This window comes from Oryx dammah, unplaced genomic scaffold (genome assembly GCF_014754425.2).
Source record: "Oryx dammah isolate SB20612 unplaced genomic scaffold, SCBI_Odam_1.1 HiC_scaffold_25, whole genome shotgun sequence".
Classification (NCBI taxonomy): Eukaryota; Metazoa; Chordata; class Mammalia; order Artiodactyla; family Bovidae; genus Oryx; species Oryx dammah.
This window is the reverse complement of record NW_024070209.1, coordinates 2,159,730-2,176,158: the sequence shown is the minus strand read 5'-3', so window position 1 is coordinate 2,176,158 and position 16,429 is coordinate 2,159,730. Positions and strand designations below refer to the sequence as shown.

At 49.3% G+C, this 16,429-nt stretch overlaps 1 protein-coding gene across 2 annotated transcripts; it reads right to left on the bottom strand.

Moving 5' to 3' along the window:
* Positions 1-22: 22 nt before the first annotated feature.
* On the bottom strand, positions 23-10,275 carry FAHD2A (fumarylacetoacetate hydrolase domain containing 2A). 2 transcript variants are annotated; one of them, XM_040267569.1, is made up of 9 exons: positions 10,091-10,269; positions 9,261-9,304; positions 7,167-7,417; positions 5,589-5,805; positions 1,960-2,019; positions 1,595-1,757; positions 566-674; positions 367-454; positions 23-232 (listed from the first exon to the last, which is right to left on the bottom strand). In XM_040267569.1, exons 3-9 carry the CDS (start codon positions 7,409-7,411, stop codon positions 170-172), a joined length of 945 nt encoding a protein of 314 aa, XP_040123503.1. In that variant the 5' UTR covers positions 7,412-7,417; positions 9,261-9,304; positions 10,091-10,269; the 3' UTR covers positions 23-169. The 2 variants fall into 2 exon arrangements, with proteins under 2 accessions (XP_040123503.1, XP_040123504.1); XM_040267570.1 differs by lacking the exon at positions 9,261-9,304 and having other exon boundaries at positions 10,091-10,275.
* Positions 10,276-16,429: the final 6,154 nt, after the last annotated feature.

Below are 16,429 nucleotides of genomic sequence, written 5' to 3'. Positions count from 1 at the left end.
CTCTCACTCCTTGAAACACATCCTAAAGAAGATAAAAAGTTTATTGAGGAGGTGAGCACCATCTCCTCCCCCTCTACCTGAAGAGAAGCCTCGAGGGGGCTGGCACCGGGCCTCTCGCCATGTTGGGCTCCATGGGAACAAATGCCCCTTCTGCCTGCAGCAGAAGGCATCAAACCACCTTGTTGATGATGACACCCAGTTCTTCAATCTCACACTGGACTTCATCGCCCTTCTGCAACAGAGTGGGCCATGAGGCTGTCAGGCCTGAGGTGTGGTGCGCACACGTCTACACATATACAGACCTGGGTTTCTCAGGTCTGAGCCAACTGTGCCAGGCTTCTGGCTGTCCTCACTCAGCCAACCTACCTTGAGGAAGACAGGAGGCTTCCTGAACACACCCACACCTGGGGGCGTCCCGGTCAGTATGATGTCCCCTGGGTAAAGAGTAACGAACCTACGGGCAGAAGGGCCAGGTGAGGTCAGGGGCTGGGGTGCCACAGCCTGGCATGGGGGGGCCCAGTGAAGCTCCCAGGTGGTGGTTGGAGCCAGGCTCCACCCCACTTACTGGGAGACCCAGGCTATCAGCTCTTCTGTCTTAAACACCATCTGGTTGGTGTTGCTGCTCTGCACCACTTCCCCATTCACTCGGCAGCAGATCTTTAGGTTGTGCGGGTCTAAAACACAAAAACGACACATTTGGGATTCCCCCTTCTGACCCCCAACCCCCTCCTGACAACCAGGAAACAGAAGCACAGGGTGGCCTTGTAACTTGCCAGGGGAGAGGCTTGTCTGCTGGGCTCCCCACCCTGGAGTCTGTGTGGACCCTGGCCTGCCCAGGCCTCCCTGTGCCCACCACCCAGCAGAGCGCCCACCAGTGGTCACTGGGTGGGTTAATGAGGGGGTGTTCCAGACTCAAGGGGCAGAGAACAGTGGCTGGGTTTTGCCTTAAAAAACAGATGCTATCTGCAGCAGAGGCTGACTGGGTGTTATAAAGCAACAGGGTAACAGCCTGAGCAGAGTGCAGACTCCTGCACCTGATGCTCACCTGTAAATGTGTCCTGGGCAACCCAGCACTTCTGTCCTGACTTTCTGGTGTTTCACACATGCACAAGCACACCCCAGGAGCATGGTTTAACCTCACTGGTGACTGACTGCACGGGATGCCGTGAGCCTGAACTACACAGACAAGTCCCGCCCGGGGGCTGTGCTGTCCTCCGCACCCGTCTTCTCCAGGCTCCCACTGTGCCCTTGCTGTAGCTGCTGCCTCCAGGCCACACGGTGGCTGGGGGAGGCCCTAGGGGTTAGCTCCCATCTCCTTTACTAAAGAGGGCCGGGGGCTCAGGAACAGCTGTCCTCTGTGATGCTCCAAGGCCATCTCTGTTTCCTTCCAACGTAAGGACTCTCCCAGATGGTGGCAGCCAGAGGAAGCCTGACCCAGCCGTCAGGAGAGAGCCTCCCCTGTAACTCATGTCCTGAGTGCAGTCACCGGGCCCTCGGTGGGCCACGCCCCTCTCCCCTTCTGGAAAGCGGCTTCGCTGACGTATCTATGCAGGAGCAAGGAGAGGAGTCGCCAAGCGGGCCGTCAGAGACCTACCTGCCACACTGTCCTTGGTCACCAAGGCAGGGCCCAGAGGGCAGAAGGTGTCAAAGGTTTTCCCCAGCAGCCACTGCTTTCCATTGCGTCTCATCTGCCAGTCACGGGCACTCACGTCGTGTGCCACAGTGAAGCCAGCCACGTGGGCCATGGCATCTGTAGCCTGTGGGGGGCAGGGGATTTGGCCAGATTGGTGTCACTCGTGGTGACACCAAGCCCTGTCACAAAGGGTCTCAAAGCCTTGATCCCATGTTAGTGGCTGGAGATAGCCAGAGGTGGTGGTGGGTGAGGGGCAAGGTAGCATCAGGAGCCTGTAGATGCCAACCACTTCCCAGTGCCGGGACAGCTGGCCCTCTCTCCCTCACCTTGATGTACTTGCCTCTCTTTCCAATGACCACGGCCAGCTCCACCTCCCAGTCCACCTCCTGTAGGGCGGGAAAGGGGCAGTAAGCTGCCTGGCTCTGGGCTCCATTATTCCGCTGAGGGGGTCCTGCCACGGGGCCAGGCCTCTGAACAGTGGGGTGGCTGCCGGCCTGTGTGTGGAAGACCACAACCCTAGGGGAGGGCCCGCAGGGGAGGTGTCACGTGTGGACCGTAGCCTTGGGGCAGTGGAGGCAGCACCGCTGGAGGCAGGCAGAGTGACTCTAGTGACTGTGGAAAAGCAATGTTTTTCTGGGGTCAGGCGGGGCGGGCGGGGGGGGGGTAGGAGTTTAACCAAAATCACTCTTGATACTTCCAAAAAAGGATAAACACCGAATAACAATAGCTAACCCTACTTGTTTGCCAGGCACTATTCTAAGTGCTTTAATGCACTAACTCACTTAAGTAATAAGATCAACATGCCAAAATAAATGTGGGCCAAAGGCTTGAATAAGCAGTTTACAAAAATAAATACACAGGGCCACAAAAAGGAAAACATGTTCAGCCTGTTCCAGTTCCATAATCAGCAAAGTGCAAATATAAAGTAGACACAAGTTAGCCATGCAAACTGACTTCTAATAGTAACAACCATGAACACAAAGAAGAACTGGATTCCTTGGGGAAGTGGCCAAGTCCATGTTGGCGAGGAGAGTGCGAGAAGCCTGGAAGTGCTTGGCCAGAGGAAGGAAGTGCTCAGTGATGCGGTGGGGGCCATTCGAAAGCTGTCCCTTGACCAAACTGAGATCCTCTGAGTATCAGAGAGAATGTCAATGATGGACTATGGACTATGACATACTGGATAAAAGTAAAAGTCAGGAATTTACAGTGATAGAGGGACAGGGGTAAAACAAAAAACCAAGCAGTGTTTCTCCACAGAATACCACCTAATAAAAGTAGAAGGCATGACAGAAAGAAAAAAGTCACCTTCTTCTAACCCTTACTGCAGTACTGGATTCAGGGGAGGATGACCAGATGATCCCTGAAGAGCACTTGTGGGGCAAATAAGACAGTCACGCGGTTTCAGTGACTCCTCTGCAGACTGTTTACTAGTTACCACAGGGAAAGGCGCCTTACCACGGAGAGGCCACGTGAGCACCAAGGAACCCAGGCGGCCAAACTCCAGGGCCAGCTGACACCGGACGTGGTGCGAGCACGCACCTGCTGCCTCAGACATCGGCGTCCTGCCCCACGCCCCCCTCCCAGACTGAAAGCCAGACCCCACTGTGTGGGAGAGGTGATGCGGTCATGAGGGCAGAGCCCCCATGAGGAAAGAGATGTCAGAGAGCTCACTTCCATAAGCCAAGGACACGCTGAAGACAGTCACCTGTGGGCCAGAAAGGGCGCCCTCACCAGGCACATAGTCTGCTGGTGCCCTGATCTTGGACTCTTCCCAGCCCCTAGAATTTCAAGAACTCAACGTCTTGTTTTATAAGTCACCCATTCTACAGTATTTTGTTACAGCAGCCTGAACAGATTAACCTGTGCAGAACTCGACAAAAATGTTTAACCTGAATCTAATCATGATGAACTGACCAGACAAATCCAGAGTGTGAGACACGCTATGAGACAATGTCCCTGATTTCAAGAAGTCTGTCATGAAAGAGAAAAAGGGTGGGGAGAAAAACTGCTTGAGACCAGGGGCCAGCAAGCTGTGGCCCAGAGGCCACACCCCCGCTTGCTTGCAGCTCTGTTCCTGTAAGTGAAGTTCTCCTGGGACACAGCCATGTCCCTTCACGGACCAGCCAAGCTGCTCTCACACAGCAGTGGCAAAGCTGAGCTGTTACTGCAGACACTACTGGGCGCTCAAAGCCCTGCACTTACTACTAACTGGCCCTTTGAGGAAAAGTCTGTGAATCCCTGTTCTAGACGAAAGGCACTTAGAGATACAACCAAAAACAATGTGTGACCCTGACTGATCCTGGACCAACCCCCAAAATCAAAATGGGACCCAAATTAAAAGTCACCTTCGGAGGCAATTGGTAATATTCCCAGCTGGACTATATATTAGATATCGTTCATATTAACTTTCTTAGTTGTAATGGTATTGTGGTCATGTAGGACATTGTCCTTATTCTCAGGAGATGTATGCTGAAGTTTATATGAGTGAATTTTTTTTTTTTGTGTGTGCTGACAAAGCAACAGACTTTACTGGGAAGGGGCACCTGGGTGGAGAGCAGGAGGGTAAGGAAACCCAGGAAGAGGACTGCTCTGCTATATGACTTGCAACTATGAGTGAACTGTCTTAACATCTATAATTTCCTTTGTAAAGTTCTTTCTACCTAACCCCCCTTTAAACAGTGTGTGTGTGCCTGTGGGGCATGAGGGAAGGAAAGAAGCAGAGAAGCGGGAAAGCAGGGCGGGGAGGCAGAGAGAGAAAACAAACACGGCAAGATGCACGTGGTGACTCCAGGTAAAGACTCTGGGCAGTCACTGCAGTTTTCCCCCCAACTTTCCTATAATTTTCAAAGCATTTCTAAACTAAAAATTTAAAAGTACGAGTAAGGGTACGCACACTGCTGGTGGATATGTAAACTGCTTTTGCAGCCGAAGGTCACTCTGGCTAAGTTTTGAAACCCTGCCTATACTCTGACAAAGACATTCACATTCTAAGAGTTAATTTAAAGGAATTAATCACACATTCATGGATGTGCAAAGTCTCTTCTATAAGGATATTCACTGCAACATTACAAAAGCTAAAAACTGGAAACAACCTATTTAGCAATATGAGGACTACGGAATGAATTATGGCCACTGACACAAGAGAAAACTAAGCAGTGACCTAAAAACCGTCGGGGAGAATATTTCATGGCATGAGAAATGTCCGTGATGGGGAACTTAACTAAATGGTAGGCATATGCAGAGCATAGACAGAGACAGGAACAGAGAAACCCTGGGGACTATGTGTGGAATAAAGGGAAGTGATACAGATGAACTTACTCACACAACAGAGACTCACTGGCTGCAATGAACTGATGGGTGCTGGGGCAGGGGGGAAGGGATGGTTAGGGAATTGGGGATGAACATGTACACACTGCTGTGTTTAAAATGGGTAACCAACAAGGTCAGACCTTCTGTACAGCATATGGAACTCTGCTCAATGTCATGTGGCAGCCTGGATGGGAGGGGAGTTTGTAGGAGAACGGACACATGTATATGTATGGCTGAGTCCCTCTGCTGTCACCTGAAACCATCACAACATGGTTAATTGGCTATTCCCCCAAAACAAAAGTTCAAAAGGAAAAAAAAATTCTGGGAAGATATACAATAAAACATAAACGTTGCAAGCCCTGAACAGTGGGGACATGTGTAGCTTTTCATTTCTTTATATATTTATGTAATTTTGAAAATTATGTAATTTCTTTACATATTTTATTTCTTTTCTATAAAACAAGTATATTACTTTTATAATCAAACAGGAAAACAATTAATGTCTTTTTTTCCTCCAGGAGCTGTCTTATCACTGTATTTTAATGTGCTACTGAGCAACAGGTGGTTCCCTTAGGCTGGACGTTGAGCGCCTGTGATGGGCCCTAGGGACTCGGTCGGGGTGGGGGAATGGAGGGCAGGCACCCACCTGGCTCTCGGGCGGAAGGACGATGTTGTCGTAGGGCCCCACAATGGCGCTGGCGAACTTGCTGAAGATGATGGGCTCCTTGGGCACAGGCACGTTCTGTTCTCTGCAGTGGTCCGCATAGTTCATGCCCACGCACACTACCTTGTCTGGCCGAGTGACTGGGGCCAGGAACGTCACCTCTGACCGTGGGAGGACTGGCAGCTGGGTGACCAGTGCTCTGCAAAAACCAGAACAGGAGAGAGGGGCGTGCTGGGGAGATCCTGCAGCTGCTACCAAGCTCTGCTTTTTAAAACATACTTTCTAGATCAACCATCAGAGTCAGCATTGAAAATCAAGCCCAGCTATTGCCCCTTGATATGAGAACACTGTGTATGCTCGTCCAGTGTCGACTTCCTCACCCCCCATTAGGTAATATGGGCTTTTGCAGGTGGCTCAGTGGTAAAGAATCCACCTGCCAATGCGGGAGACGAGGGTTCAATCCCTGGGTTGGGAAGATATCCTGGAGAAGGAAATGGCAACCCACTCTGGTATTCTTGCCTGGAAAACCCCATGGACAGAGGGGCCTGGCGAGCTACAGTCTGTGGGGTCGCAAAGAGTCTGATACTACTTAGCGACTGAACAACACATGATATGGAATTACATAATACAGAAATACATAATGATTCCCATGTAAGTGAATTCAAAGGCTGCAATTGGGGGTAAGGGAAAGCTCTGTCTTCCACCCCTTCTCCTAGTCACCCCACTCCCTCCCCACAGACAAGTGCTGTGTCCTGTATGGATCTTCAGTCACTCTGTGTATACTCTTCTCCCATCTTTTTTATGCCAATGACAGCATGTTATATACACCTTTTAAAAAATATGTATTTTAAAGATCTTACCATATAAAGTCTATTAGCTTCCTCTTTTTTGTACGGTTGTATATTACTGCACAGTAGATACACTCAATTCTCTAATAAAAGACATGGAAGGAGTTTCTAATCTTGCAAGAATATGAAAGTAGGGGGAAAATACTGTTACCAACACTGTGTACTGTCAAACATCTGTATTTATATCAGCCTAACAGGTGAAAATGGCATCTCAGAGTGTTTTGAGTTTTTTAATTTAGTTTTTAATTTACTGTGTGTCAACATCTTTAGACCAGATCCCATAGGGCTCCTGGGTTCAGAGAGGCACCTACCTAATCCAACTCAAACCCAAGAACTGTCTTTAAGAACATCTTTGCAGCCCTCTCCCCTCTCAGGACCCCAGGTTCCAGCCCCTCAGGCAAGCAGGCCTTAGCCCCCTCGGGAAGGCAGAGGGACAGAGTAGAATCCTGTACCCCTCACCAAGTGTGTGGCCTTGGGGAGGTCAGTCATCCTCCCTGGGTCCCCCTGTAAACCGAGGCTATTGACGCACAAGACTCCTAAGGCTCTTTGCTAAGAGAGGGGAAACCTGCATTACCCTGATCGTTTGCGAAAGAACTACCCTGGTTGTTTCCCAGGGCAGGGATGGGGTGGTGAGGAGTGAGGGAGAACGGGGCAGCGAGGAGTGAGGGAGAACGGGGCAGCTAAGGCAGGGTCGTGCTGCCTGCTGACTTACCTTCTCACCACTGACAGAGTGGCCTCTCCCTGCTCCAGGAACTCCACCATCGTCTTGGGCAGTGTGGGCTCAAAGGCGTTGAGGTCGATGACACCGCCGCCATTCCCCGACTCCAGGCCCAGACGGGGTCCCGTTAGGCGGGGTGCCTGGAACTGCACCAACCTCATGTCTCTGGAGAGCTGAAAGGGCCACCGCTGCGCCTGCAGCACGGTCGTGAGCAACCTCCTTCCACCAGATCCCAGCATCAGCTCCTATGGGGAGAAAGTGGGTCCCGAGGACAGAGGGCCTGAGACCATCACTGGGGTCCCCAAAGCTCCTCAAGCTGCAGCCCAAGGCTTTTCGCCCCACCAGCCTTTCCTGGCACACGGCATGGGAAGTGGTCCAGATTTTAAGTTATTTCACCACAAATATAAGGTCATGTTTTGCTCAATTCTGTGCCTGTAATGAAACAATGAGAAGTGAAGGACCAGGAAGCCTGGCATGCTGCAGTTCATGGGGTCTCAAAGAGTCGGGCATGACTTAGCAACTGAACAACAATGAAACACTTCTAGAGAAGCAACTACTTCATGCCAGCCACTAAGCTAGGTCCCAAGGATTCCAGTCTTCCCTCAACCAGTGCTTCCTGACAGCTTAGGCTGTACCTAGCACCGCTGAGGCAAACAACGCAGGACACGCTCAGCCCCGACGTCCTGCCTGCAGGGAAGGCTGATGTTAACTGATGTGGTTAAGTAGGATTCAGCAGCTGAGACCACAGCTGGGGAGGCTGAGGGCCCTGCCTCGGTCAAGTTTCTTGAGGAAGTGTGGGCTAGGCTAAAATGAATAGGACGAGGAATTTATTAAAGGGGGCCCACCATGAACGAGAGACCACAGGTGAAACAGGCTCCACTCAAAGACAAGCTGACAGAAGCAATTTTTTTTAATGCCAATTTGGTCCTGTTACCCTATTTGGGCTTCCCAGATGGTGCAGTGGTAAAGAACCTGCCTGCCAATGCAGGAGACTCAAGAGACACAGGTTTGATTCCTGAGTCAGGAAAACCCCCTCGAGTAGGAAATAGCAACCTGCTTCAGTGTTCTTGCCTGGGAAATCCCATGGCCAGAGGAGCCTGGCAGGCTACAGTCCATGGGGTCGCAATGAGTTGGATATGACTGAGTGAATAAGCGCGCACGCATGGGCGAGAGTACAGGCTGCCTGGGGAGAGGCTGCAGGAGAGTCCAGGGGCCAAGCCTGACAGGGGCTCTCTCCTCTCTGGGTCCCTGGGCCATGACTGTCTCTTTCATTACTGGGTGCATGGTGCCTAGTACTGTGCCTGCCACACAGCAGGCTCTCAGCTAGTCTCAGCTGAAAGAAGGAATGTCGGAGCAGGGGCTTGACTTTTCACTACTTGGGAAAGCTCAGTGATTATCCACCTCAGGAGGAGGTGCCATCCCTCCTCAAATCACTGAGAAAGTATCAACACGGCTTGGGTCCCATCTTGAGTTCTAGGCTCCACTCAAAGACAAAATCCATTCTTTTTTTGTTTCTAAGTCTGGCCTCTGTTCCAAAAGTCCCTCCTCTTCATGGTTCCGTGCTTTTAAAAGTAGCCCTTTATGCTTGGGCTTCCCAGGTGGCGCCTGAGTAAAGAACCTGCCTGCCAATGCAGGGAATGTAAAAGACATGGGTTCGATCCCTGGGTCAGCAAGATCTCCCAGAGGAAGGCATGGCAACCTGCTCCAGTATTCTTGCCTGGAGAATCCTATGGACAGAGAAGCCTGGTGGGCTACAGCCCATGGGGTCACAAAGAGTCAGATACAACTGAAGCAACTTAGCATGCATTATGCTCAGGCACTTGGAGGTAATCCCAGACTCCTGGTTCTCTGATGATTCGATCTGTCTTGATAAGTTAAAGACTGATTAGATTCGGGTCACTTGTTCTGATTGCTCACTGTGCTGGCTGATGAGTTTAACCAGAAAACCAGGAGTTTAAAACCTCCTACCCTCCTACCTTACACAAGCACCAACCATGCCACGGGCAAGGAATGTTCAAGCTACAGTCTTAGCACTCAGATACTTCACACACTAAGATTAAACAGATCCCACTGAAGGCCAAATCTTACCTTAAGTGCTTTACCTGCAATGTCTGATTTAATTCTCCTGACAACTGTGGAAGGTAGGGTCTGTTGGTCCCATTTCACAGATAAACAATCTACAGTAAAGTGCTGGGACTTGAATCCAGGTCCAGGTGACAGTGGAGTTCTTGATTTGGGTTAACATGTCCTCGTGTCCTCGGGGTGTTAAGCATGGGCCACTTTAGCCCAGGGGTACTGATGAGAAATAGGAACCTCCAACAGGAGATTTGGAGGCTCAGGGACGCCCTGCAAGCCGTCAGCCATGCTCCGGGAAATTTGATCTGCTGGCTACTGCCTCGGGGAGAGGGCTGGTCACCTGCTCTCCCAGATAACCAGAGGCTGACCTTCCCACGTGACAGACCCTGCAGGTTCTCATTTCTTCCTATAGCAATCCCTCCAGGCAGAGCGCCTCATTTCACAGAAGGGGCGTTGAGGCTTCAGGTGAAGTCACCAGCCAAGGCACCTGAAAGTGGCCCCGCTGCTTCTGCGGGAATCAGCAAGCCACAGTACCTGAGCTCAAGCCAGCTCCGGAAAAGGGTCCTTAAGCAAAAAGGCTGGGACCTGGGACGTCGCAGGTTAGGCCTGCGAGACAAAGGTCTGCGCCCAGGATCGCGTGCCACTATTCACTCGTCTGGGCCCCCGCGTGGGTCTCCCAGTTTCCCCGTATGCCTAGCTCAGTGGGGGCTCAGCAGGGCCCGCCCACCCTACCAGAGTGCTCGGAGAGGCGGGGCAGCAGCGTTCACTCCTGCCCATCCCGGGAGGCCGGGAGGGAGGCTAAGGCCCGGCGCGCCCCGCCATCTGGCCCAGATCTAACCTACCTGGCGCCCTGCGCTGTCAGGATAGGACTCGCGGGCCCGAGACCACTATCACCCGGCGCCTGAGCGCAGGTACTGAGCTCGGGAGACAGCTACCAGCCTCGAGTTCTAATAGGGTGAGCCGAGGGGCTCCCCTAAATAAGGCGTCAGCGGAGGCCGGCGCGCTCTCGTGGCGTCACGGGGACAACGGCCAATAGCAGGGCGTCTAGTTCGGTGCCGGAAGCACGTTGCGGAGGGGGCGGGCCCAGCGCGGAAGGGTAGGTGGTCTCTTACTTGATCCTGCAGGGCTGCTGGCGCAGACTCTGTACGCCTGGAGCTACGTTCCCGGGTCGCCCTGCGCTTGCAAGAACCTGAAAGTGGGTGCTTCCTGAAATTTTGCGCCCTGGGCCTGCCTGAGGCCCTGCATCTGGACCAGGCCCTGCTCTGATCTTGAGCAAAACGCAGTGGAGACCAAATTATGGCGTGCTGGTTGACAAAGACAAGCCTTCCGATTGTGCCAGATCAGTGAAGAGAGGAGGGATGTTTGTACCCATTTTACATCTGGGCACCCTGAGGCCGGAAGTGTTTTACAAGGAGTCATATTGACCCCAAGTGCAGCCCATAAAGGCTGCAGGGTAGGGGAGGCATAACCTCCATTATTAGAAAACAGGTATTCTAGTGGAGAGGTGGTTTAATTAAATAAACAATCTTACTTTCCAGGCCTCTGGCATATGAAGACATAGGAGGGGGTCTGGGCTAGAGTCCCAACACTTAATCAAGGAGCAGACCATCAAGGGGTTTATTTGCCCTAGGAAGGAGTTTGAGCCTTATCTAATCTCACAGGAGGCCACTGGAACGTCCTCAGAGGGAGTGGGTTGGATTTGAGTTTTGTTCAGGCCACTCCTGCAAGGAAAGGTGTCTGAGTAAGAGTGATGCAGCCGAGAGCAGTGGTGGCTTGGTGTACGGCAGAGATGGTGAAAGTTCTGAGATGTTGAGAAGGCAGAACTGACAGCCCTCAATGATGACAGGAGGAGGGATTAAGGGGGAAAGAGGTATAAGGCTGACTCCTAGGTGTCTGGCCTGGTAGATGGCAGTGCCATTCACCAAGACACGGGTTCCAGGGACGCAGTGTGTCTGGCGAGAGGATGGTGAGCTCAGTTTTGGGCGGGTTGTGTTTAATGTGTCTATGGGGTCGCACAGAGTTGGACACGACTGAAGCGACTTAGCAGCAGCAGCAGGTTATTAAAGGGGGTCTGGAGCTTCAGCTTTTGTCTGGCTTGAAAATGCAGGTCAGCATGCATGCATGCTAAGTCACTTCAGTCGTGTCCAACTCGGCAACCCCATGGACAGCAGCCCATATAGATGGAACTTGGCGGGTTGAGTGTCACGGGTGGGGGAATGTGCTAAAGAGAGCTTAGCATAACCCCCAATCAGGAGACCCACCATGTAAGGATGAGCCAGAGAGATGGAACAGAGACAGTGAGACATGAGAACCCGTAACCTCAAAAGTTAAGTAGAGAAAGGGAAGATTAAAAAAAAAGACTCAAACCAAACTTCTACTAATGTAAACTGCAATGTCTGAGATGACAAATACCCTACAAGGCAGAGTCAACGTTGCAGAAAAGAAGACTGGTGAATTGGAAAACAGCACTACAAAAAAGGAAAGGGCACTGCTCAGAAGGGGAGGCCCCCTGACTGTGCCCACAGCAGAACTGAGTCTGCAATGTATCCCCACGTGCTGCCAGCATTGTTGGAAACAAAGGCAAGATTCTTGCTAAGAAAATTAATGTACAGATTGAGGATGTTAAGCACTCTAAGAGCTGAGATAGCTTCCTGAAAAACGTGTGAAGGAAAAAAAATAGAGGCATAAAGTCAGTGGGACTTCCCTGGCAGTTCACTATTTAAAACTCCACTCTTCTGCTGCAGAGGGTTTGATTCTTGTTGGGGTAATGAAAATCCTGCATGCTGCCCGATGCAACCAAAAAATATTAAAATTATTTTAAAAAATATGCCAGCAGATCTTAGGTCTAGTGAGTTTTTTTTTTTTTTAACACCATTAGAAAAGACCATTTCTCTGGGAGAAATCCAAACAGCTTAATATGTGTGTAATTGGACCCAAAGTAAAGGAGAGGGAAGGGGGAACAGAAAGAAAATATTTGAAGACGTAATGACCAAAACTTTTCTAAACGTGATGAAAACTGTAAACCCACTATACAAGAATCTCAACAACCCTCAAATACAAGGCAGAGTAGGAAAATGACGTCACGGCGTAACACAAGCAAGTTAGTCCATATTAGTGATAAACAGAAAAATTTAAAATCAGCCAGAGGACTTCTATGTCCAGAAAAATGGAGAAGCATTTGTTTTTATTCCTCTTGCTAAGTACAACTAAAAACCTACACAAAGCAATCGTAAGACTCTGAAAAAAGATGAGCAGGCAGGCCGGCATGGGGTCTGCACAGCCACGAGGTGACACAGCAGTGAATTCTCTGGGCTCTTTTTTTCTCACATATCTGGACTTGGTGCTTAAAAAGCTGGCAACTGGAAATGCCAACGGGTGCAGACACAAAAAGCCCCAAGAAAATCCTGCTCTCTTTAGTCAAAGGACCCAGAAAGGGACAGTCTTGCAAAACAGAAAATTTAGACAATAACTGTTATGGCCCCCATGCCCACTAGCAAAGGTGGAGTAGGAAGCCTAGATTTTCACCCTTGCCAGCCTGTAATGAAGTGCCTCAACCCTTCCCCCATGTCAGAGTGGTGAGCAGGGTGGGTCAGAGAAGGGCAGGTGGGGAGCCTGAATTGTCCTCCCTGCTGGGTAGTAACAAGGTCACCCTCCACAGTGGAGGCCATGTGAGGAGCTGGAGTTCCCACTATGCTCAGTAACAAAGATCCTTGGGTGTCATGGAGGCTAACTTAATGAAAATGAAAAATAACATATCAAAATTTGTGGGACTCTGCTAAGACAGTACTTGAAAGGAAATGTATAACTCTAAATTCTTATTTTAGAAAAGAAAATTCTCAAATCAGTAAGCTTAGCTCCTCCTGGGGGTATGTGTTAAGCCTCTTTAGCCATGTCTGACTCTTTGTGACCCCGTGGACTGTAGCCCACCAGACTTCTCTGTCCTTGGAATTCTCCAGGCAAGAATACTGGGGTGGGTTGCCATGTCCTTCTCCAGGGGATCTTCCAAACCCAGGGATCGAACCTAGGTCACCCACATTGCAGGTGGATTCTTTACCATCTGAGCCACAAAGGAAGCCCATTTGCCATGACTAAATGGGCCTTATCCAAGAATGCAAGGCTAATTCAATCACCTTGGTGAAAGTTTCTTAGACATTCCACCAAACACATAGTAAAAGAAAAGAAAAGAAAAAGATCAATGAAATGGGCTTAAAAGCTTCTGCTCTGCAAAAGGAGGCTACAAGTATGAAAGAACAAGCAACAAATTGGGAAAAAAGATTTGCAAACTACATATCTGACAAAGAACTTAGACCTAGGGTATACAAAGAATGCTCAAAAGTCAACAGAGAGAGGCTTCCCTAGTGGTCCAGTCGTTAAGAATCTACTTGGCAATGTAAAGGACACAGGTTCGATCCCTGGTTCAGAAAGCACCCACATGCCACAGCGTGTGCCACAGCTACTGAGGCTGAGCTCTAGAGTTTGTGAGCCTCAACTCTTGAGCCCATGTGCTGCAACCACGGAAGCCCACGGGCCTAGAGCCTGTGGTCAGCAGCAAGAGAAGTCACTGCAGGGAGAAACCTGCACGCCCCAAGGAAGGGTAGCCCCTGCTCGCTGCAACTAGAGAGAGTCCATGTGCAGCGAGGAAGACCCAGCCCAGCTAAAAAGTCAACTACGTGTATTAGAAGAAGATCTAAAAGAAATCAACAGAGAAGAAGGCCGATATAATTAGAACATGGGTAATTGACATGAAGAGATGTCTCACTGAAGCAGCTATCTGATGGCAGAGGATCATGTGAAACGTGTCCGGCATCGCTGGAGGTTCCGGGATTCACACTGAGACCAGAACGCGACGTCACTGCAAAATTATTAGAGCCGCTAAAATAAAAAATAGTGATGATCTCATGAGCTGGAGAGGGTGTGGATAACTGGATCTCTTATACATTGTTGGCGGGAATGTAAAATGTCAGAGCCAGTCTAGAAAATTGTTTGACTGTTTCTTTAAAAAACTAAAGAGGCACTTATAGTACAGCCCAGCAACTGTTCTGTGGGCACTTATGCCTGTACATGGTTATTCATGAAAGTGTTATTTGTAGTAGCTAAAAACATGGAAACAAACAAAATGTTTTACAGTGGGTTAGACACAATATGGTACATCCATGTGGAACCCCATGTGTCAATAGAAAGGAGGTCTTTATTCATCAATATACACGCATTGTTTTTATGGGGCTTCCCAGGTGGCTCAGTGGTAAAAAGAATCTGCCTGCCAGTGCAGGAGACACAGGATATCTGAGTTTGATCCCTGGATTGGGAAGATCCTCTGGAGAAGGAAATGGCAACCCACTCCAGGATTCTTGCCTGGAGAATCCCATGAACAGAGGAGCTGGGTGGACTACCATCCGTGAAATCACAAAAGAGTCAGACACAATTGAGCAACTGAGTACGCACATTGTTTTTTAGACATAATGCTACTGTACACTTACTAGACTACAGTACAATGTAGCAACTTTTACATGCACTGGGAAATGTAAAAAATTTATGTGACATGGCCCATGATTCCAGGCTCTGGCTACATCAACCTGGGCCCTAATTCTGGGCAGGAGTGTCTCCCACCCAACAGCCCTTTACCTGACTCACTCCTACTCATCTGTCAAAGAAAAAATTAATCAGTCGATCTAAGAGATGGGAATTTTTATTTGAGACAAACTGAGGATTATAACCTGGGATCAGCATCTCAGGAGAAAATGCCTTTCCATCCCTGACGCCCTCCTTCCACTGAAAATGCACTTCCCATTTTCCTTGCATATTGAAATGTTTCCCTGATTATTTCAGTAATTTTAGTTACATACATTATAATTCTTAACCTTTAATCTCTAGTAAGAAACCAAGAAGTAATGGTGAACTATATGTCATATTAGGATTCCCTGATTGGTGCTTATGAATGTGTTTTATAACCTCTGGAAACATACACCTTCTCACAGAATTTCTTTCTTCACTGTGATGCAATGAGTGGTGGGCTTTGCATCATTTCTAGAGCTACACCTCTCGTTCTATAAAGACTAGACTTGTAAAACAAGGACAGCTGTTTTTACTTCTTTTTTTAATTATGAAATTTTATTTCTTTTTGGCCATGCCATGCAGCATGTGGGCTCTTAGTTCCCTAGCTAGGGATCAAACCCATGTCCCCTGCAGTGGAAGCACGTATGGCTGCCTCAGTTCAGTTCAGTCAATCCGACTCTCTGCGACCTCATGGACTGCAGCATGCCAGGCCTCCCTGTCCATCGCCAACTCCGAGAGTTTATGGCTGCCTCGATGACAGCAAATTTACCTGTGTTGGGATGTTTTACTTCCCCTCATTTAGCCTAAGGGAAAAGCCTCCCCTGCTCCCTCCCAAATTCCTATCAGGCTCCAAACATCACATATGGTCAGTTTATTCACGTCAGTGGCTTCTCGTTTGGGTAATCCATTTACAAACACTTTTGAGGATCCTCCCTGAGTTTAAGAATTTCTTTAACTGTGGTCCTCAGTTTGGCCTTTGATCTGAAGAGCCTTGCCTACAACCTCAGGTGGTTCTGTTTCTAAAGGTAATCATTTAACAGTGTCTTCTGAGTGGAAAGGCGATTCAGATTGAAGATTGCTAGAATGAGTGCTCGAATAAAGGAAGACAGAGGGGAGTAGAAGATAGTTTTGTTGGTGGTGGTTAGTTGCTAAGTCGTGTCTGACTTCTTGCGGCTCCGTGGACTGTAGCCCACCAGGCTCCTCTGTCCATGCGATTTCCCAGGCAAGAATACTGGAGTGAATTGCCATTTCCTTCTCCAGTGGATCTTCCTGACCCAGGAATCAAACCCTCATCTCCTGCATTGCGGGCAGATTCTTTACCGCTGAGCCATCAGGGAAGCCCCAGATAAAGTTTTAAATACCTTTTAGATCACTGCTCTTTCATTAGCCTCCTACAGAAACCTTTCAATGAGGCTATTTTGAAGGCTTTTTGGGCTTCTGAATACCAATTTTAAAAGGTGCCAAAAGAAGAGGTACAATAGTTTAAGATGAGAGCTCTCTAAAAAATTGTACCAATTTAGATATTTCTCCACTTCAAAGGATCCAAGGAGCTAGCCCTAAAATATTTGTCCTTGCAATCTGCTCCAGTATTCTTGCCTAGGAAATCCCATGGACAGAGGAGTCTGGTG

Coding starts and splice junctions, on each gene's coding strand:
- FAHD2A (XM_040267570.1), bottom strand. CDS start 7,411: ATGCTGGGATCTGGTGGAAGGAGGTTGCTCACGACCGTGCTGCAGGCG. Junction 5,806..7,166: donor ACTCTGTCAGTGGTGAGAAG/GTAAGTCAGCAG, acceptor TGGTTTTTGCAG/AGCACTGGTCACCCAGCTGC. Junction 233..366: donor AGCCTCCTGTCTTCCTCAAG/GTAGGTTGGCTG, acceptor ACTCTGTTGCAG/AAGGGCGATGAAGTCCAGTG.